The following is a 22,920-nucleotide window of genomic DNA, read 5'->3' as shown; positions in this document are numbered from 1 at the left end:
GACCCCGAACTCATAACTCACAAGCTGAACACTGATCTTGTAGTTAGGCCCGTTAGACAGAAGAAATGCAACCTAGCCCCAGAACGGTGGAAAGCGGTCGACGAGGAAGTCGAGAAGCTCCTCACAGTGGACTTCATAAGAGAAGTCCACTACCCGAGCTAGGTAGCCAACCCCGTCCTGGTAAAGAAGGCCAACAGCAAGTGGCGCATGTGCGTTGACTACACCGACCTGAACCAGGCTTGCCCGAAAGACTGCTTCCCACTCCCCAGAATTGGTCGTTTGGTGGACACGACCTCAGGGCATGAGTTGCTAAGTTTCTTGCACGCCTATTCGGGCTATAATCAAATCAAGATGGACCCGAGGTCATGCCTATTCGGGTTACAAGGTTATGCCCTTTGGTTTGAAAACGCAGGGGCAACCTTTCAAAGGCTCGTACATAATTGTTTGCACCGTTAATCGGCAGAAAAGTAGAATGCTATGTAGATGACATGGTCGTCAAAACTCGATTCTCACATGAATTAATACAAGACTTGCTTTCTGTTTTTGAAATTTTGCGTAAGTTTAATATGAGATTGAACCCAAACAAGTGTGTGTTCGGTGTGACCTCGAGTAAATTCCTAGGATACATCATTAACCGACGCGGCATTGAAACCAACCCGGATAAGGTTAAGGCCATCTTAGACATGAGACCACCCCATTAGTTGAAGGAGGTTCAGAGGTTGAATGGCTGCATAGCCGCCCTGAGCCGCTTCATGTCCAAATTGGCGGACCGATGTCTGCCGTTCTTTAAGGCAATCAAGAGCAAAGGGTTCGAATGGACCCAAGACTGTCAGCTTGCATTTGACGAGCTCAAGAAATACCTCGCTAGTGTGTCGATCTTAACCCGACCCGAGGAGGGCGACATTTTAGAATTGTACCTCTCGGCGAGCGACGAAGTGATAAGTTCGGTACTAATAAAAGAAGTAGATTGGGTCCAACGACCCATCTATTATGTTAGTAAAGTATTGTAGGGAGCAAAGACGAGATACCCGGAGATAGAAAAGCTAGCATACGCATTGGTAATTGTAGCTCGGAAGCTCTGCCCGTACTTCCAGGCTCACACTGTTATCATTCTCACTGACAAACCTCTAAGGCAAGTCTTACTTAAGCCCAAGGTCTCTAGTCTGTTGACGAAGTGGGCCATTGAGCTTAGCGAGTATGATCTCCAGTACAAGCCGTGAACTACCATTAAGGCCCAAGCCTTGGTAGATTTCATCGCCGAGTGCACATTCAGCTCCGAAGCTCCCAGGCCGGTTGAGCACGAGGCTCCCAATCCAGGTGAGCCCGAAGCTCCCAGGCCAGTCGAGTCCGAGCCCCGTGAGGTAGTAACCAGTGTGGCATCTCTCCTAGTTCGGCCAAGCCCGAGCTGGGATGAGGAGCCCTGGATCCTTCATGTAGATGGCTCCTCAAACCAGCAGGGCAGCGGAGCCAGAATAGTTCTGCTCGGCCCAAGTGGCACGAAACTGGAGTACGCGCTAGGCTTCGAGTTTGAAGCATCTAACAATGAAGCGGAGTAAGAGGCGTTGATAGCTGGACTAGCTCTAGCCAGAGAAGTAAAAGCCCAACACATTGTTATCTGCAGCGACTCCCAACTTGTAGTCAACCAGGTCACCGGTGAGTACAAAGCTCGTGAGCCAACCATGATCACCTACTTAGCCAAAGTCAGAGAGGCCCTGCTCAACTTCCAGTCACACTTTATCAGACAAATCCCTAGGTCAGAGAACGCTGAGGCCGACGCCCTGTCCAGGTTAGCTAGCACCAGCGACATTAGCATGAGAACCGTGTACATAGAGGGCTTGTCTCGGCCTAGCATTCTCAGAGGGGCAGAGGAAGTCGCTCCCGTCGTTCAAGCATAGTCGAGCTGGATTGACCCACTTGCGAGCATCTTATTACACGGGACCCTCCCCGCAGACCGTAATGCAGCTAGAAGGGTGCAGCGCTAGGCAGCCAAATATGTCATGATAGACAAACAACTATATCGGAGATCTTACACGCTCCCCTACTTGCATTGCTTGTGACCTACCGAAGCCAAGCTCGTACTCCATGACACCCATGAGGGTCTATGCGGTAGGCACTTGGGGGGTAGGGCCCTCGCCCAAAAGGCACTTCGATAAGAGTACTATTGGCCAACAATGAAGGCAGACGCTATTGAGCTCATCAAAAAATTTGACAAATGCCAGAGACATGCCAATATTCACCACCAACCCGCTGCCGACCTCAAGTATCTCACCAACCCGTGGCCCTTTGCACAGTGGGGCATCGATCTACTCGGGCCATTCCCGTCGGCAATTGGTGGTAGAAAGTTCTTAGAAGTAGTAGTGGACTATTTTACCAAGTGGGTAGAAGTCGAACCCCTCATGACGATCACAACCCGAAATGTTCAAAACTTCTTTTGGAAGAACATCGTGTGCCGCTTCGGATTACCTCAGGTATTGATCTCCGACAACAGCAAGCAGTTTGAGGACATCAAATTTGAAGACTGGTGCCGAGACATGGGAATCCAACAAAACTTTACTTCAGTCGCGCACCCTCAAGCAAACGGTCAGGCAGAAGTCACGAACAGAGCCATCCTCTGCGGACTAAAGGCACGCTTGGACCGAGCTAAAGGATTGTGGGCAGATGAATTACCTAGTGTCCTGTGGGCCTATCAGACCACGGAGAAGACCGCCACGGGAGAAACACCCTTCAATCTCACCTACGGCACCGAAGCAGTGATCCCCGCAGAGATCGAAGTACCTACGCTACGAGTAGAAGCATACAGTGATCAAACAAACGAAAATGAGCTACGTACCAACCTCGATCTACTCGACAAAGTAAGGGACCTCGCGTACATTAGGACCGCGGCCTACCAGCAGAGAGTAGCTCGATACTATAATGCCAGGGTCAAGAACCAGAACCTCTGCATTGGCGATCTGGTCCTTCGTAAAGTTATGGTACCTGATCCCGGCGCTAGAAAGCTCGGGTCCAACTGGGAAGGTCCTTACCGAGTGAAACGAGTGCTCGGGGAAGGAACATATGAGCTCGAGACCCTCGAAGGGACACAAATACCTCGAGCATGAAATATTGTCAACCTAAGACAATATTATCTGTAAGAACCGAGTAGGCCACGAGCCACCATGGTATGAGTGGCAACTCGGGTGCCGAGCTTACCAGGAGTGAGTTCGGCCCAGTCACTGACCTCCCCCAAGAATGCAGCCAGCTTACTCTTTTTCAAGTTGCATTGGGGGTTCAGGACGGATTGGCTCCCCTGACCCTCTGAGCTGGAAGCCGTCATCTCTACATCGTGAGTGAAGCTCTCAAAGGTCTCAGCGGCAGCTTCAACAGGATGAGCCCCGACAGTAACGGCGTTAGCCTCGGTGACGCTTTCCCTGGCAAGTCGGGTAGGCTTAGCAACGGGCTCGGTGGGCTTAACGGCAGGTTCCGCCGTCACCTTGGGCCCCTTAGGCACAGTCCCCTCTTCCAAGTCTATGACGGGCACGGCTGCCACCTCGGGCCCCGAGGCAGAGGTCTGCGAAGTTGAGGCTCGGTTGGAGACTGCGGTGACCCAACGCGCGCCTTCTTTGCCATGCGTTTCTTCCTCTTCATCTGGTGGAAGAGCTTCTCGTTGTCTATTTTTTCCGCCTCCATGGGACCTGCGGCGAAACACGATATCAGTAACCCGAAGCAAATGTAAGAGCGGAAAGCCGAAGTGGGGAAAACCTACCCGGACTCAAGCCCGCTCAAACGAGCTTCTCCTCAGAAGTGAAGTCTTTATAATGCAACCCAAGCTAAGCCAGTGACTAGAGCTCCTTCTTGGTCTTCCTATCCAGGATGACACCAGAGTCTTGAACGGCTATCCTCCAATCGGTGGGGAAGGGCCACCCCGTGCTGCTCTGGACTATGAAGTAGTCCCACTTCCAAGCTGGGACTTTGCTCAGGAGCTTGTGCATGAGTTTAAAACCTGGGCAGGGAGAGCGCCCGAAGCGCTCTTCTTTATAGCCAAAATTGTACTAAGAACATCTAAATCTATGGAAAGGGAACGGTCAAAACAAAGATAAATGGACCCCACCACATTCCGTATAGAGTTTGGGTGGAGTTGGTCCAGGGTAATATTAAAGTGTACCAACACCTCAACAATTAGAGGGTGAAGTGGAAGTCTGAACCCAGCTATCAGTTGTTCCGTGAAAATCACGATCTCGTTGGGACCATGCTCCCATGGGAAGTTGCCAGTGGGAAGGCTATATGAGTACTCGCTAGGGAGGCAGAACCTCTGTATGAGGTCCTAAAGCCTCCCTGAGGTCATTATGGAAGGCTCGAACTGATCTGGTTCCCGACCTCGGTGGGAGGTAGACACCAGAAAACCCGAAGCCACCCGTAATTCGGAGGGTTGGGTAGCAGAGGGGACATCCCGAGCCGAGGTACCTACCTCGGGCTCTTTGATGAGGCTGTCTACGCCAGACGACATACCGAACTAACAGAAAGAAACGAACTAGAAGGGAAAAGGAAGCTCGGGAGGACTCACCAAAGAAACGCAACCGGACTGGAAGAACAGAACGAACTGGAGGACCCGATCTAAGAAACCTCTGGCGCGAGCTCAAACGCTAATGATGAAAGCTTTGTGGCGAAGAAAATGGCCAAGGGACCCCCTATTTATAGCCGCAACCGCGGGTTCTTCAAGGCGAAAATGATTTAGCCCGTTTTTGACGTCTGCAAAGTCTAAATCGCGTGAAGTCCCCGTGTAATCTGGACGCGACTCGAATCTCTTTTCGGTCGAACCAGGCATCAAACCGGTACAACTGGACGGAATGCTCAACAACGCAACACAAACACCGATGCCAAATCCACCCAGTGCGTCATGACCTCCTCGCGCTGGGTCACCGTCGCCAACGAAAGGAGTGGGGGGCAATTGATGAAGGGTGATTTGGCCTGACCTTGTAGCTCAGGTACACGTGGGCTTGACCTTGCTCAAACGATAACTCAGCATGACAGCACAACGGACGTGAGCACAACTTGATGGGGAAGTCCCACCGAGTTCAGCGCGGCAACTCGGTAGGGAAACTACTCTCCGAAAGTCATCTCACCCGCACCCCCTCCCTAGGGTTAAGGCACTTCGGGGGGTCACAAGTTCGGGGCACCCTGACCCCTTTTAAGACCTGAGCTCCTCCCAATGGACCTTGGGCCACTCCCAAGCAAGAACGCACCGATTCTTCTTCGGACGCCCTGAGGCGCAAAGTCCTCGGGTCGGCTAGCTCGGCATAACCGGCTGCAGGCAACCCATCACTCAAAGGATAGCCCAGCTCAAGGCAATTCGCAGGAGAACAGCTCGGTATACCATAGGAGGGCTTCCTACCCGATCGCCATACCCGACTAACCTGCAAATCCCCTCGTCGCGCCTGCCACCTTTAGAAAGGCGTCCCACACCTGACAGGCACGTACCCTGCACGACGGCCCCATGCGTGCCACCTCAGCCCTACCTGTAACGGTTGTGGCAGACTAGTAGTGGCGGTTATACCTGCCCTGTCAAGAGTCAGAGGGCCTGGAGCAACAGAATTCAGTTATAAGAAGTTTATCCTCAAGGAACAATGTATCTTGAATGATTAGCGTGACCTGCACTCTTAGTTTTCGTTCTCTTCTAGCTTCTTGCACACAATACTAACTTAAGCATCGGAGCATTCCTGCCGAGAAACACCCAGGAGTTCTTCCTCTTTTCTCTTGTTTCAGGTATATCTCAGGAGCCATGCGAACACCAGTTAGGAGTGACTGGATTGTGCTACATCACATTTGAAAGAGCTGAACGATGGGGAGGTGTTTCCAATCCTAATCAAGGAGACAACCTCAGTTTCCACCTCAAACAATGCAAGAGCCAGTTTTTGTGCATGAAGACACGTATAATAGATGGCAATTTCCTTGATGTCTAGATGAAACGTTTCATCTCTGAGAACTTGTGGGAAACTTTTGCAATTGGGAGTCTCCTTTGTTGGATCTGTATAGTGTTAGGATTCCGGAGATGCAAGAAATACTTGTTGTATTTTCCTTTATTTGCATTATTTTTCTTCTTGTGAGCTATAATTCTATTCTTATACATATTGTATTTTTATTGACTTGATGGATGATATATAGAGATACAAGATAAGTTCCCTGATCATGACTGTCTGTCATTTGAGAATAGTCTTTACATTTTGTGAACGAAGAATTTAAAATTTGTTTAACAGGCTCTAGAAGTTTGACATTGCAACACTTGTTGGATAGATTCAGATGTCTTAAATATCAATGTTTAGCACATGATGATGCTTGGGCTCATCTTGAATGAGGTTGAGAACTGAGCTGTCTTAAATATAAATGTTATTCGGCCTTTTTGCTCAACACGCATATAGAGCTGATTTGGAAGGTAAAGCCATGAAAAAGCATTATAAATTTATAATGAAGGGGTCGATCAAGAACCTATTATTAATTCTCGACAAGCAAAATCTTTGATTGGTCGATTATTCAATATGTGAAATCCCCATCCTCGACAAGCAAGCCCTTCCTCAGTACGTTTTTTTGAAGCAGCGACAATATGTATTGCTTTCTCATATATTGAGACACGTTGATGGCTAACCTGAAAATTAAAAGCTTTTTTAGTAAATTGAATTTTACGAATGCAGAAGTAACCTAGATTTATGACGACATGAAACCCTAGCCATTTGGAGGTCAGGGTAGAACCATTCGAAACGAAAAAAACAAAGAAGAAGAACAAGAGCAGGAGGGGAGGAAGAGGAGCTTACCGTCGGTCACCGGTTGATCCCTTCCAGTCGGACGTCAGTTGTTGACCGCCGGTGGTCTGGCGCCTCTAGGTACTGGTTAGGATTTGGTTGAGTGGGGATGGGAGGGGAGTTTGAATGAGAGAGGGGAATCATTCTCTGAAGCTTCAAATGGGGTTTTATCTGTTTGTTGTCTTTTAATGGCAGGTTCAACCGGTAATTTAACCGTTAACATTGCAGTTCCGTTAAGTTTGTGTTAAGACCCATTGAATGACGTGTACATTTCTGATTGGAGGGCCCTCGAACCCCGTGAACTGATGGGTTCACTGAATTCTAGATGAACACTCTGTGGTTCTTTCTAGTCCAGTAAGATGAGGCTTTCACGAGCCACCAGGCCCACCACCAAAAACCAGTCAAAGACAATTTGTCTCATAAACATATGAAAGATGCACATGCACCATGCATCAAACCTTCTAGGGTTGTCACTTGTGTGTACTAATCCTTTAATAGTGGTGTCTTGCCTGAAATCTTGACCATTTTCTCTGGTCGCTCATTGTTCTGTTCCTATAAGCCATCAGATTAATAGCCTTTGCATGAACAGGGGTGAGACACTGAAAATGGTTCGTACTTCGTAGTTTTGGTAATAACAGACTCTATCTCTCAGTAAATTTTCAGTTGCTCTGCACATTGACTCGATCAACATTTTTTTGGTTGGATACATATTGGAGTGTGGAGTGAATCTAAGGATACTATAAAGTAAAACCAGTTTAAGCCGTATGGGCCATTGGTGTGGGATAGAAATAATGGTAAACCAGTTTAAGTCGGATGGGTCATGGATGTGGGGCAGACAAGGAACCTACTGTACAGCATGGCAAGGGTACTTCGGTAAGTTACAATATACTTACAAAATACCCTTAGAGAGGCCATGTGCCCTTTTTTCTGATAAGTGTCCAATGTCCTTTTTGTCTTATTTTTAACCATTCATATGACCACTTGACAAGACAAGTTGAGAACCTTAATGGATCCCTTAAGTTGTCCCAAATAACATAACAATTCGTTTTGAGGTCCTACTTACTTTGTTACAGTTGTTTTTTTTTTTTCTTTTTTTTTACCGATTTACTCTCTCTCTCTCTCTCCTTACAGAAAGTTGAGGACCCAATACCCATACCTTATTCAGATGGCCGAGCAGGGGCATCAAAGTGATTTTGGTACCAAAACAAAAAACTTTATCCAGGTGAACAGCAAATGCTCGCAAATCATACAACATTGCAGTCCATTTCATGCCTCGCATCCAATGTGCTCATTTAATGTCAATATTCACTCTTCCACACGATCCAAGAACAACATCAATATATTTCTTACCAATTTCTCAAACCATTCATGCCAACAAGGTAGGTAGCTCAAGACCTAAAACAATTACAAACTACCACAGCATCGAATGCAATGTTCAAACAGATAAATAGTTGACTCACAAGGCTCTTCTATCAGTATTCTTAAATCCGGATGCACCCAGAAGCAAGGAGAAATATCAGCAACTGCGAACGCTGTTGTCTTCAAATATGTGCATGCCCATATTTCTCTGTTTCTGAATATCCCAGCGTATAGAAATTTGGACCATGCCCCAAAATTCATAGGGTTCCTATTTATTTGATTATTATTGTATGAACAGTTAAAGGAGAAGTTCAAAAAAAACGCAAATAGATAATTCAATCCGATTAAATTACCTCGTTCCAGATAATCTTCAGCTAACTGGTTATGCATAGCCACTCTGCCAATCAAATGGCACATTTTAACTGAAATCACGGGAAGAAAATATTGATTAAAAACCTATGACCTTGTACAAGGAAAGGCAGAAAAAATGGATGACCCAAATTGAAGTGAACTTATACCTTAATTTCTGGCAACATTCAACAGATTCGTTCTGAAAGGCCACTACCATAATTGTCTGTTGCCAATCAAATTGTGCAATATTTGTATGCTTCTAGTTACACTATCAAATGGTAGACCAATGACTTCGGGACCCCAAAGTCTCAAACCTGAATTAATGAGTCAAGCCCATCATAAATTGGGAAAAAGTCCTGCATTACATAATCATTCTTGACCAACCTGGCAACCCTGGCCAGTGATGATGATAAATATAACGGGAAGAAATAAATAATGATAATGATTGGGTAAGTGCAATTTCCCAGGTTACCTATCCAGCATCCAAGGTTATTATTTCTCTTGCTGATGACAGAGCTCTTGAAACCTTGTGAAGCTGCAAGGAGCAACTCAAAAATGCTTATGTTTTCAGCCAAATGGACTAAACATTGAGGCATATTAAAAAGATCAGAAGTTGCATAGGTTAGTCAACAATGAATTTGTAATGACTATCTGTCAGACCCCTGGCTATTCTTGAAAGGCTTGAGAAGCTTTGAGACCCATGAAACAAATACATACACAGTAAGTAGTGAAACCATGGTTAACCAAAAAAGTCATAGCATATAATATTTGAAGTAAAATGATGGATCATTTAGATAATGAGGTGAAATAACATCAAATAGGTGTCTTTCCTACCAACTAACTTTACCCCTAGGCCCTAGCCAGGGAGTACAAATAAGCCAGTTGCCTAAATTCAATTCAACTAGGCAACAAGCATAGTTCTCTAAGTTCAATTATGCAACAATCAAGCCAGAGTCTTTTTTGTCAATTAGGAAAAAGTACATTGCAATGGTTTAGCAAAAAAAAAAAAAGTGCATTGAGTTCGCCAGTGAGATGAAATGGTCCGGTGCAAGTTGAGGGTGTTAAAAGATAAGGTTAAAAGGAAAACTTATGATTGTGATGATGACAACAATAATTTTGAAAAAATAGCTTGGCAGGCATGAGAGTAAAATGCCTTCATTTGTTATAGCTTTTTGTTGTGAAAATTAGTATAGTTTGGTTATTAAAACATGGCACTTCAGAATCACATAGGCATGCCTTCATAACTTCATGCCCTGGCTTACGACTTTCCTAGTTGCATCCTACATTTCCCAGGAACCCACCCTATTACCATCAAAGTGGGTCAAAATGTTGATTGTTGGGACAGTGAAAGAATTTAGTTTCAAAATATAAGATATGGTAAAATACCAAAAGACAGCCAGAGTGAAAACTCCAATGAAAATCATTATAGAAGGGATTATTAGAAGAAAGGAACACACCTTCTCAGGAGTGCTGAAGGATTATATGGAAACAAGTTCTTGTGATGAAGGCTTTCCACACATCTTTTTAAAGAAAGCAAACAATCTTTGGCATTTTCAAAAGGCTGTTGTGAGGTGCAAAATCGCTTGTTGCCATGATTATGGTGTCTCTTATGTTCTTTCTCAAGTGTTCCAAGAGTTTCTCCCTTTTTCATTGGTGAAACTGAAATATCTGCCTTATAATGAGAATCTGAACCATCTAGGAGGACCTTTCTTTTCTTGCAAGACAGTTGGATTATTTCATTCTCACACATGGAAAAGTCTACAAACAAATTCCATGATCTGAATACCAAACGAAGGCACCTAAAAGGATAAATTTTAAACAAAAAAAAAAAATGTCAGGACTTCGGAGGTTACAGGAAAGTAATACAGCTTTGCAGAAGTACCTCCCTTATAAGCATATATAAGCAACTAAACATAATGGTTACATGACAAGGAAAAAAGAGGTCATTATGAATACAAATTTTAAATAAAGAACCAATAAACCAGGAAAATGGGGAAAAAAAGCAAGTTAGGAGTTCCAACAAGTACTGGAAAATAATATAAGAAAAAGAGAAGGGAACTAAAAGCAACTGAGATGATACCTCAAAAGATATTGTACACAATTAACTCCAATATCTTTTGAAATGAGGTAATCAAGAAGCACTGAATGATCATAGTGTAACTGCAAACAAAGAGCAGTTCGCTGTATTATTTTTCTACCAAAAAGAATCAAAATAAAAAAGGAAGATATCCTGTCACCAAATATTAAAAAATCAAGACATAGCATGAAATGACATCTATTGAAGCATCAACTCAATGGCATCATGGAATTCAGTCTTAGGGACCATTACTTGGTATAATGATAAAATCTCAGGCTGTCAAGTATGAGAATGCAGGTTTAAGTCTGAGAGCAGCCACTTTGTGCAAAAAATGCCAATGGTTATGACCATAGCAGTCTACCCTTCCCAAGACCCCAGATAGCTAGGACCAACATTTGGTAATGGCCTTTTATCATGGCATTGAGTCTTAATTCATATTTCCTTAACAAATGGAGGAAACATTGACAAATTGGAACAGCACATTATAGTTTAATATTCAACTCAACTAGGTGAAAACAAGCAGACAGCAAAGACAGACTACAAGGTAATTAAAATATAAAAAGTACTGGAGTTTTAATTTATTAAATATGCAACGAAAACCTAACTAACATCGTGTAAATTGGCTGTTCAATTATGTGAAATTAGCAATTAGAAAAAAGGTAAATGTTACGTAGAAGCACCCCTCAAGAATATATAGTATTTCATTTCTCTCAGCTCGAATAGAGTAGTGTTGATGGGGTTACATTTAGTATTGATGTAAGATAGGCTCACCACTCTTCCAAGGTCTTTGAAGGTTTGTCCTAGGTGAGGGCCTTGCCTTCCCCTTCCAGATTGAACATCTACCGTGAACCCAAGGCAAGCCAAAACCTTGGTGAATGACCTAAGCCATGCAGGAAACTTTAGGGAGGAGATGTTTGCCAGGTATGCAATGCAAACTTAGTTCTTGTAATCATCCATTCCACCCCCATTTTTTCAATTCAATTTCATTACTCATTTTTTATAAAGTTATAAAAAAATTGTTTTATAGATTAAAAAACAAAAGACAAACCATTAGGGTATGATATGTACACCTTTGCAAGAAACAAATGGAAAAGATGTATAGGGTTGAAAATGTTCAAGACATGGTAGATGATGTCTCCTTTTGCCTCATGAATAGCATTGCACCTATCATTCCAATCCCTGCATAGTTCAATAGATCTTACTAAGTAGAATTCTTGCACTAGTCTAGGTTGCTATCACAAGTAAAAAGATAAGAAAGGTTTGTTCATACACTTGCTCCAAAGGAAATGGTAGGGCCAGCAGTTGCAGGAGCACTTCAAACAAGATATCATCCTACAATTTAAGAGCAAACTAAGAAAGTTGTTTAGATGGAAAGGCCTAAACAAGAACAATTTAAGAGGAAGACAATAAAGTTGTTTAATATAGGAAATTTTAAATAAAGATAAAAATACTAAATAGAAAACCCATCAGAGGCACAAAAGAGCCTATAAAAACATGGTCTAATCGAACTAGTCAAACCAAGCATAGGCAGGACTACCTATAAAGAATAGGTTGAATCTAAATATCTAACAAAACAGTGGCCTCCCAAAGCAGAACTACCTACAAAAGATACCTTTTCTTTCTTGTACTTTTTCCATTTTATGTATTTTCCTTTCTTTCCTGCAGCTATTAATTATATTAGATAGAAGTTCAATAAGATAAACACATCTACGCCCTCCAAAGAAGAAAACAACATGAATCCTCAAAAGATTTCCCTACATTTTAACAACTACGCATCAAATGGAAAGAACTGTATACCTCATCAACATATAGCTGCATGAAGGATGACGCAAAGAAGCTGCATTTTTCTGAGTATATTCCATAATCTACAAACATTTCCAAAGGCAAATGGACTTGAAGCCATTCAGAAATTTCAGACAAACCCTTCCTTTTGCCAGAACATTCCTGGCCAGATTTTAACTCATGTGTCAAACAAGAATTTGAAGATGAACAGACGCATCTAATATCTGTTTCTTTTCCAAAGCCAACCAAACTGAAGGAACACTTGAGGAAAAGGAAAATAGCTTGCCTCTGTAAATGGCGAGTATGTATCTTATGTACTCCATCAGCGATACTCGCCAAGATTGGAGAGCCTTCTAGGCTATCATCAAAACCAGAATCATATGCAGATATAGGTTGCACTAAAAGATCTTGAAAGTGTCTTCGAAGCAACTGCAACCACAGAACTAGGGTGGAACATTCCCAATGAACTTGGAGAGTAAGCCTGGTCATTAGCATCTGCAGAATTGTTTTTAGCAGTCAAATTAGAATATATCTTTTAAACAGTAGTGGATCAAACTTGGATACAAGATGTTAGATAGGAATAAAAACCTAGTTAATGATATGTATGAGGGTGCAACAACCTATGTTAGAACACCTGTAGGAGACATCAGATTCATTTACAATGGGCCTTCACCAAGGTTCAGCATTTACACTAATAAAAAATGAATTGATTAAACATGTTCAAGAGGAGGCATAGCACATGTTTGCTGATGACATTGTTTTAACTGATGAAATTAATGAACGATTAAATGCAAAATTAAGTTTATGGGGAAATTCCACAGAAAAAAAAAAAGAGGTACTAAAATAAATAGGAATAAAGCAAAATATATACTATATAGATTTAATAATGATAATAATAATAACAATAATAATGATAACAACAACAACAACAACAATAATAAAAATAGGAGTGCAAATCAGAGTACAAGTAGGGTTGGAAACATAGATAACCCGATGTGACCTTTTCTAGTACCTTGGTTCGATAATTCATACCAATGGAGAGATTGAGGAGGATGTCACTCATAGGATTAGAGCAGGATGGACAAAATGGAGGGGTGCCTCCAAAGTCTTATGTGAAAGGTGAAAACCACTAAGATTAAAAGGAAAATTATATAAAACAGTTGCAAGGCGGTAAGGCCAGCTATGCTATATAAAGTAAAGTGTTGTGCAGTCAAGAAATCACATGTCCGGAAAAAAACTGTGGAAAAAATGTGTATGTTGAGATGGATGACTGGACTAAGATGGGTTGGTCATGTGCATAGACAACCATCAACAGCACCTGTAAGAAGTGACCTATTAGAAATGAAAGTGGCTAGACAGGCTAGGGGTAGACCAAAAAGGACACCGGTTGAAGTAGTAAGAAATGATTCCAACACTCATAATTGAACAATGGATATGGCATTAAACAGAACAGAAAATAACTCATGTAGTCAAACCAATATAGTTGGGATAAGGTTTGGGTGATGATGAAGAGGAGGGGGATACTTTTCCATAGGCATATCGACAAGGCCATGCTTTCTCATCATGCTCATTCAAACTCTTGAACAAACATCAGATTCTGACTCATGTATCCTTTTTTTTTCAGCATGCTGACTCATGTATCCTTGTCCATATAACACTCATAAAACCCAAATATAAAGGATGAGAAAGGGAACATGAGATCTACCATTTTGCATCTAATTTAGCAACATCTCTTATATCAAACATACATCAAAATAGACAACTATTATATCAAGTATATAATTATCTTTTACCATAGAAAATGAAAGAAGTAAAGAAATGGAATGAGATGGTTATAATCCAAAAAAACAAGTATGCCTCTAAACAAAATCCAATTAATAGGTGAGTTACATCTCCCTGCATGTTCACCAGTACCAACAATTACATTCTAGCAGTAAATTGCCTAGGTTTTCGCTAGACAACCCTAAATAGTTTATGTAATTTGGCAATCTCTCTAGTTTCAAGGGTTGTCAAGAAAACAGATAACATTGATGCTCACCAACATCTTGTGCCTCAAGTATTGCTGGATACACGCATTACCAGAATCCCATTTCACAGAGAAACACCAGTTCAAAATCTTAGGAATAAGGCATGTAATTTTATCAAGAAGAAGATGCTCATCCAAGGAGCAATGAATTTCTTCTACAAGACCACTTTGCTCAACGAGGGAACAGAAAAGTTGAAGAAGGCTCCCTAGAAACAAGAACCATGCCTCCGGAGAACAAATGTTTCTGAGCAGTGAAGCATTCCCATTAGAGCTTATCTGCATGTCATATGCCTGACCAGAATGAATCTTATCCAATAAATCCCAGGGCACATTTGAAAGACCATAACTGACGGAATGCAAGTATATTTCTGCAAGTTTACTGCTGCAGTTTTGCTTCAAATATTTCAATATATTGTGTAAAACTCTAGAAAGACAAGTCACCACATGCCAGTTAGCATTTACAAGTCTTGGTTGCAAGACTGAAATCAATCCCAATCCATCATTATTTGGGTCAGAAAGGGATGCTGATGAGGATGAAAGAATGTTAGAGATGACCACTTCTATGCAAACACATAACAAATGAAGAAAGTCACCAAAATTCCTGCCCTGCAAAATGTTTAGTGTTAAGTAGATAAATAACCAAGATTGCATGCACATTTAACCAAGAATTTCCAGGCAAACTATTGAATCATACAGATTTAGACACAAAATTGGAGATGCCCACAAGAATATTGCCCACCAAATGTTGAATGTATTGACTTTTCATATTTAAGAGGCCTACCTGTTTAAGAGAAAGGAGAAAGGAGATCAGATGCACAAGATGCCATAAAATAAAGATAATGCACCATAGAACAACTAAGAAGCATATAAGAGACCATAAAAAAAAGAGAACGGAAAAGGCCAAATATCGAAAGAAATACACATTTACTTTATAGATCAAAAAGCGATATCACTCTTTCAGTAGTACAAATAAATCATTTCTTCTCTAGCATAATATCACATAGTATGTGCCTCTAGTGGTAAAGCATTATCTGCCTTTGAGTAGGACACAGAAATAATTTCTGTTTTGAAAATCTATCATTATCTATAGTATCAAACAAGCTACCATAATTCCTGTTTGAACTTCAAAGAATCTGTCTCCCAACATTTCCAAGCACACTTGAGTTGCACCCTGCCTCATTGAATGACAATATCATGAGGAGACCATAAACATGTTCCCCAAGTCATCCAATGAGAGATGGCATAGCATAATATTATTTAATTGATGATCTCATCTTCTAGCCATATTATTTTCATAATCCCATTTCAACATTCCGTACCAGTTAATCATTCTACATTACTCCTCAAACAAACAACTAATGATTCAATGAATCACAAATGTCCAGTAACAAGGGCTCTGTCTCTTGATAATTCATGGATAAAAATTTCATTAGATAGTGGTGTTAAGGTGAATCGAAAACTTTAAAGCATCAGTAGTTTAGGAAGCCATTCCAATTTACATCCCCTCCCCTGCAATCCCCAAAAATGAGGAAATTCAGGAACTAAGGGTTCGTTGAGTTCGTGGCAATAGGGGTCTGGAATCAAATTTGGAATGGTCCATTCAGATTCCAAGCATTTTGTTGGGAAAAATCGGAATCCTATTCCTATTCCTGGTCGAATGGCATTCCCCCATTTGAGGAAATGGCCATTCCTCCCCCTCCTTGGCAATGAAAAACCAGTCCACCCAATTTCCATACTGATTCCAATTCCCGTCTGAACCAAACAGACAGGAGAATAGACCATTCTGATTCCTATTCTGAGGGATTTCTATTAAGGTTCCGACTGCGAATCAAATGAGCCCTAAACTTAGTTGCTAAATTCTTCTACGCAAAGTACAAGCCGGTGAGCAAGGTAAAGGTATAGCACAAGTGTAAAATAAAATAAAATAAATCAGCCCATTTATGTGGTAACCTTACCAAGATAGATAATATCTCCAGGAAGCAGTTGTGACATTCAGAATACAACTCCGGTGCCGGAAAGCAATGACCACCAATAACAGGATTCAGAACAAGTGGCTGCTAGAAAGGTATTACCATAAGCAATTAGATTAAATTTTCCATTCCTATAAAAACCCTATATAGTATCAATTTTCGCCTAAACAAGTTTTAAACAGAAACCTCTTAAAATAATAAAAGTTTTAAGCCAGCTGACCTTCCCGGAATCGCATTCGAGTTCATCTCCACAACGTTGAATTTCTCTTGAAACCTGAAAAAAGAACATACCAAAATCCGTAAACAAGGTCGCACAATCGAATCCAGCAATAAAGTTACGCCATAATGAGAAACCCAGAAGTAACAATCTACAATCTACAGAAGTGAAAACTGAAAGGGAGAAGAGGGGAGGGACCTGAGAGAGAACAATCAAAAGATGTTTCTCCTTTTCTTTGGTTAATTGAATTGGCTCCGATTCCTGCAACAACAGCAACAACAATAAGTGATATTGGAGCTTTAACGGCGAAAAGGCGGAAGTTACCACCTGAATAGCAGTGAAAAGAATGGACATCGTAGGAGAAACTGACGGTGTACGAACGGAGAGAGGCGTTGATCAGCCTGCACAGCCGCGAGTATTCGGAACTACAGCTCATCCTTTCTGACGCGGCAACAGCAAAAACTGTGATTGTTTCGCTCCCGGCAAGCGAATATACGACCAAAATCTGATGATGTCTCGTTAGAAGTTGGCAAGCGCAGAAGCTTGAGCGTGCAAACAGAGGGAAATTTTTCGCTCCTTCAATTTAAGACGTAAGCCTCCATGAAAAGGATCTACTAATGGACACGTACCCAGTACCGCACAAATTAGGGCTTGAGTTTTTTCCTCGGGCTGATGTTTAACTTGATTACGTGTCATTCAGGTATCAAGTAGAATCCCTGGGGAACATCTGCCGATGATGTAGATGATGATATCAGAATGTTGATTTATCATCGGAGATGTTTCCAATACACGATGGAGATGTGAGGTGGGACGTTGTTGGGGCAATTTTGAGGTGGCTGATTTGAATTCAGCATGGGACCCACATCCATATGGCAACTTTCTATTGTTAGAGGACAATAGAAAAACACGTGGGATCATTTTAGACCAAACTAATTTGCCACGTGGAAACTTTCTCGGTCGTTCAGCTTTCTTCGCATGCCCCCGACTGGAGTGACTCAAATAAACGAGTTCAAATCTGCGTCCCACCGCCTCTCGCCCCACATATCGAGCGTCCGCCACCTGTTCATTCGCACGCGATCAGCATTCCCACGTGCGGGGCTAATCGGATGGCCATTAACTTGTCCCGTTAGCCCAAAATCTCATTTCTACATTCCCGCCCCCTCAACCAATCCCTCATGCTTAATCTGTTTAATCTGGCCGTCCCCCCGTTCTTCTCCCCTCCACCCGAGCTCTCCTTCTCCAGCACCGGCGACCACTTCGGTGAGTTCACCTTGACCAGGTATCTGCAACCTGATTATCTACAAAATTCAGCGCCTTCTGTATTCCCTTCCAGCAGCTCTCCCCCAAATATATGCGGTTGTGATTTCCATTGCAGGGCTGACAGCCAGTAAAATGGGTGACGAAGGGGCGTCTCCAGCTCCCCCAACCGAACCCAGCCTCCTTCAGATATGGCTCCCTTAGCTGTGCATAGTAGCCGTTCACCTTCTCGGCATGTCACTTTCTCAGCTCCCCTGCACTTGTCTCAATCCCTATGTACATGTCGCTAATCTTTTACAACATCTCCACAATCTCCAACCAACACCCTCTGAAGTAGTATTGGCTCTCCACGTAAATCTTATCCGCCCATTTCTCCTTCTGCTCCAGTGGTAAGTAAACCAGGCCAGACTAGTCGTCCGACTCCGCGTATACATTGTCCTTCAGGACTGATTTCTGGGTGTTCCTCAACTTGTCATAATCCGGTGCCTGGGGTCCCATGCTCGCCCACACGTCCATAAAGTCCATTGACCACTTGTCAAGGGGTAGTCTTATAGAAGAAACTCGTGCGGTGTCCAGGACAACCTTATGCTTTGCTTAGGGTTAGAAGTTGCCCGATAAGATGATCTCACCAAAGTTAGTAGCATTGAATCGTGACCTCAAGGCTCATGGCCGAACCATTCTGTTGGCTCTTACTAGTTCATGGGAGGCACCATTTACGTGCTAAAAGGGGATGGCCATGATAAAAGGCGATTTGGTGTCGATGTGAAGGGACTCCTGTATGCCGATGATATTGGACAACTAAGTGCCAATGATGATAGGCAACTACTAAGTCATAACACACATGTGCGCTATAGGCAACGGGATAGCTTAGGCAAGGGACTAGCAAGATATAGGAACATGCATAAGCTAGACCCGCATGCCAAGCCTCCCTTCAATGAGCAGAGGCGCAATACCGGTCCATGCACTGTCCCCATGAGCATGTGTACACCCATGATGAATCCTATGCTAGCCATTAACCAAGGTCGCCCCATAAGGGATGATTGTCTAAGAGTGCCAAGGTTAAGCACCCAAGGAGGTCGACCACCACTCCTCAAAGAGTACGTTAAGTTATTAGAGGTCTGTCTGAAAATGACATCAATTCTCTCAAAAATCTTATAGGTGAAAATGACGATGGTGTCCCTTAACATAAGCCCGCCAAGTGTACACAAAGCTAAGCCAGACCATGACACACTAGCAGTTTCGGATGAGGAACACACCTACATTCAAACTTACCCAATTTTTCTTCTCGTATATCAATTTCTCCCACCCGTGAACCACCATGTTGTGCTCCCTGTACCTCCATGTCCGTGAACGTTGGGTGAGCAATCATCACGGCCCGCTGCACTGGGATCTTTGCCCAAAATGTTGTCATCTCTGGTTGCAGAAAAGGCATAGTTGTAGAAGATATTGTAGTCATGGATTCGACAATAATCCACTTTGTTCTTAAAGAATCTGAGGAGGAGGTGATCGTCGATGGGGTTCTGGCTAGGGCTGTTCACGGGTCGACTGACCTGCTTGGTTTACTGATGTTTTTCCAACCAACCTGACCTGCTCGGGTTACCTGAAATTGAAACCGAAACCGATCCTATGTTAAGCAAAATCGACCTGATCAATTTGAGTCGTTTTGGCTTGATTTCGGCTCTACTTAGTCGTGACTTAGTTGTTGTTCAATTGTTCATTTCTAGCTCTACATTCCCAAAGGAAACCAACATTTCCTTAATGTTTTGTGGCCCATCCATGGACCCAGTTGTGGAGGGAACAGAGTTTGAGAGTACTATTTGTCAACTGGTGTCCACTTATACTATAGAGATGAGAGATATATAGTGTAACTAAGTAGGTTGTAACTATTAACTAAGAACTAACTACTAAGTCGGTTCGGTTTAGGTCGGTTTCGATTTTCACACATGAAAATCAAAATCAAACCGAATCATCGGTTTATGATTTTTTATAACCCAAAACCAACCAGTGCTGAAGAAAACCCGGCCGACTCGGGTTGGATCGGTCCGGGTTATAGGTTTGGTCGGGTTGGGTACAGCCCTAGTTCTGGCACGGCGATGGCTGCGATGAGAAATTCGCTCCAGTATTCCGGGGGAAAAATATGGGTGGTGCTTCAGCCATTCACGCCGTTTCTTGTCCCAGCTGTTAATGGGTTTGTCTTTGTCGACGTAGTAGCTGAGGTTGGGGTCGTCATAGAATGTGGGAGAAGAGGGGTCGTGGCTTCGGTTTACTCTCATTGACACAACAGCTTGGGCGCCGGAGAAGGAGAGCTCGAGAGAAGGGGAGAAGAACGGGGTCAGGGGACGGCCAGTTCAGGCATGAGGGACGGTTTTGGGCTAATTTTGGGGCTAACAGAACAAGTTAACGGCCGTCCTGTTAGTCCCGCACGCGGGAATGCTGATCGCGTGCGAATGGACAGGTGGCGGTCGCACGGTGTGTGGGGCGCAGATTTGAACTCCCAATAAACTACTAAACTCCCGCTAAATTCAGAAATTCGAAGTCCCCTTCTTCCAACCTCCCACCCCTGAGCCCTGGCTGCCTTTCTTATCCCCGCTAGAGAAAAGCTCTGCCATGTCCCATCCTTTGATGCCATCTTATGAGCTGGCAGAACTCATTGAGAGATGCACCTCTACAACCTCGTTGAGGAAAGCCCGCCAATTGCACGGCCTCATTCTTACCTCCGTATCCCTCCTCACATGCCCACCGCCATTTCTGTACAACAACATCCTCTCCATGTACGCACGATGTTGTTCTCTCGAAGATTCTCAACGGGTTTTCGACAAAATGCCTCACAGAAATATTGTATCCTTTAATGCGCTCATCTCGGCCTACTCTCGAATTCCAAGTCATGCCACTTCCGCATTCCGATTACTTAAAGTTATGCAAACAGAAGGCCTTAGACCCAATGGCTCTACCTTCTCCAGCCTACTCCAAGCATCTTCTTCCCTCCAGGACTTGTTGTTTGGCACCTCACTCCATGCCCAAGTCATGAAGTCCGGATTCTTCAATGATCTCTGCGTTCAGACGTCTCTACTTGGGATGTACTCCAATTGCGGTGTCTTGGATTTTGCAAACAGAGTCTTCAGACATCTCATTAATAAAGATGTCATTGCTTGGAACTCCATAATCTTTGGCAATATGCAAAACAATCAAATCAGACAGGGCCTCCAACTTTTCTGCAGAATGCGAAGGTCCGGTTCAACTCCAACCCACTTCACATATTCGATGATCTTGAACGCTTGCAGCAGATTGCGAGATCATATTAGTGGGAAGCTCATTCATGCGCAAGTAATCAAATCTGATCTACCAGCTGATGTACCTCTGCAAAATGCCTTGCTTGATTTTTACTCCACTTGTGCTGACATCTACTCAGCATTATGTGTTTTTAAAAGAATCAATGCCCCAGACCTGGTCTCGTGGAATTCCATGATATCTGGTTACTCGGAGAGTGGAGATGTCGAGAAGGCTGTGGACCTGTTCATCCAGTTGCAGCAAATGTCTCATGAAAAACCCGATGAGTATACATATGCAGCCATTATTTCTGCTACTGGTGCTTTGCCAGCTTCGGACTATGGAAAGCCTCTCCATGGCCTGGTTACAAAAGTTGGATATGAGATAAGCATCTTTGTGGGAAGTACTCTGGTTTCGATGTACTTGGGTAATGGGGAGACAGACTCCGCTCAAAAGCTTTTCTATTCGATTCCTGATAAGGACATCATCCTGTGGACTGAAATGATAATCGGTCACTCCAGAGTGGGGGAGGGCGAAAGTGCACTTTGGTACTTCCACAAAATGAGGGAGGAAGGATACGAGGTTGATAGCTTTGCTCTAAGCAGTGCTTTGAGCTCCTGTGCTGATCTTGCAACCCTGCATCAAGGTGAGATTATTCACTCTCTGGCCATAAAAACAGGGTACGAATCAGACACGTTTGTCTGTGGAAGTTTGGTGGATATGTATGCGAAAAATGGTAACCTTCAAGCTGCTCAATTAATTTTCTCTAGTATTTCAGACCCTGATTTAAAATGTTGGAACTCGATGCTTGGAGGGTTATGCTACCATGGAAAAGCAGAGGAATCTTTCAAGCTTTATGATGAGATTTTAAAACAAGGTCTAAGGCCAGATCAGATCACTTTTGTTTCTCTGCTCTCAGGTTGCAACCACCGTGGTCTAGTCAAGATGGGTTGGTTTTTCTGGAACTCCATGAAAGAAAATAACATGGTACCAGAGCTAAAGCATTACTCATGCATGGTCAGCTTGTTGGGTCGGGCAGGATTATTACAAGAGGCAAAAGACCTGATCAGCGAATCACCTTTTGCCTATGATTATCCAGAGTTGTGGAGAATCTTGCTAAGTTCATGCATTTTGTACAGGAACTTGGAATTGGGAATCCATGCAGCGGAGCAAATTTTAAGATTAGGTACAGAAGATGGAACAACCCATGTATTGCTTTCAAATCTATATGCTGCTGCAGGGAGATGGGATGCTGTGGCAGAAATAAGGAAGAATATCAGATTCTTGATGTTGGAAAAGGAACCTGGACTAAGCTGGATTGAGATTAAGAGCAAGATTAATATTTTTTCTTCATGCAACCAAATTCACCCTGAGATTGCTCAGGCAGAAATGGAATTGCAAAGATTAAAGGGGAATATGATAAGATGGGAACACAAAATTTGAGTGGATGTCTAAGCATAAAATTTTAACAAGGCTGGATCTTGGGTATGTCTCAGTAGCCGGAACTGTCATTGGATGGGATTCACCTTAGAAAGGAGAGATAAAACGAAATACCGTAAAGAGGATGACTCGACGCGACAAGTAGAGAAGGAGATTCAAAGACAAAAGCATGACAAGAAAGGATATGTGCTACTTGATTTGCAGATCCAAGAACATGGCCGATAGAGATGGCATGTTGTAATTATAGAATTTAATTTGTACTTATTTGGATGGTGTAAAAAGATGGATTTTTTTGTTGAACACAGAAAAGTGCATAATTGAAAGCGATTTTAAGAACCTAGTTCAAGATGTGTCCGGTGGAAATCTCTTGTTGGGGATGCTTTATCTTTTGTTCAGGATATTTT

At 43.0% G+C, this 22,920-nt stretch overlaps 3 protein-coding genes and 1 long non-coding RNA gene across 5 annotated transcripts; 1 reads left to right on the top strand and 3 right to left on the bottom strand.

Annotated features, from left to right (window-relative positions):
- Window positions 1-6,240: 6,240 nt before the first annotated feature.
- LOC148851080 (uncharacterized) lies at window positions 6,241-6,930 on the bottom strand. The gene is made up of 2 exons (XR_016099585.1): window positions 6,783-6,930; window positions 6,241-6,616 (listed from the first exon to the last, which is right to left on the bottom strand). It is a non-coding gene; the product is annotated as an uncharacterized LOC148851080 (long non-coding RNA).
- Window positions 6,931-8,004: 1,074 nt separating this feature from the next.
- LOC148851079 (golgin) lies at window positions 8,005-17,165 on the bottom strand. 2 transcript variants are annotated; one of them, XM_088946540.1, is made up of 16 exons: window positions 16,923-17,165; window positions 16,751-16,813; window positions 16,556-16,609; window positions 16,321-16,419; window positions 15,060-15,146; window positions 14,378-14,971; window positions 12,355-12,834; window positions 11,828-11,889; window positions 11,628-11,736; window positions 11,329-11,437; window positions 10,561-10,640; window positions 9,938-10,279; window positions 8,953-9,015; window positions 8,648-8,794; window positions 8,483-8,551; window positions 8,005-8,397 (listed from the first exon to the last, which is right to left on the bottom strand). In XM_088946540.1, exons 1-11 carry the CDS (start codon window positions 16,986-16,988, stop codon window positions 10,630-10,632), a joined length of 1,734 nt encoding a protein of 577 aa, XP_088802666.1. In that variant the 5' UTR covers window positions 16,989-17,165; the 3' UTR covers window positions 8,005-8,397; window positions 8,483-8,551; window positions 8,648-8,794; window positions 8,953-9,015; window positions 9,938-10,279; window positions 10,561-10,629. The 2 variants fall into 2 exon arrangements, with proteins under 2 accessions (XP_088802666.1, XP_088802665.1); XM_088946539.1 differs by lacking the exon at window positions 11,329-11,437.
- A 1,874-nt stretch (window positions 17,166-19,039) lies between these two features.
- On the bottom strand, window positions 19,040-20,214 carry LOC148851078 (Galactosyl transferase GMA12/MNN10 family protein). The gene is given in 5 exon segments (XM_088945663.1): window positions 19,040-19,145; window positions 19,147-19,235; window positions 19,237-19,354; window positions 19,494-19,503; window positions 19,911-20,214. Coding segments are annotated over 5 exon segments (495 nt in total). The 5' UTR covers window positions 20,083-20,214.
- Window positions 20,215-20,301: 87 nt separating this feature from the next.
- On the top strand, window positions 20,302-22,855 carry LOC148851077 (Pentatricopeptide repeat (PPR) superfamily protein). The gene has a single exon (XM_088946538.1). The coding sequence runs from the start codon at window positions 20,417-20,419 to the stop codon at window positions 22,517-22,519; it is 2,103 nt and encodes a 700-aa protein (XP_088802664.1). The 5' UTR covers window positions 20,302-20,416; the 3' UTR covers window positions 22,520-22,855.
- Window positions 22,856-22,920: the final 65 nt, after the last annotated feature.

Source organism: Nelumbo lutea, chromosome 5 (assembly GCF_056320005.1).
Source record: "Nelumbo lutea isolate HS-2025 chromosome 5, American lotus-T2T, whole genome shotgun sequence".
NCBI classification, from domain to species: domain Eukaryota; kingdom Viridiplantae; phylum Streptophyta; class Magnoliopsida; order Proteales; family Nelumbonaceae; genus Nelumbo; species Nelumbo lutea.
The sequence above is the reverse complement of the archived record's forward strand: the minus strand, read 5'-3'. Positions and strand labels throughout refer to the sequence as shown.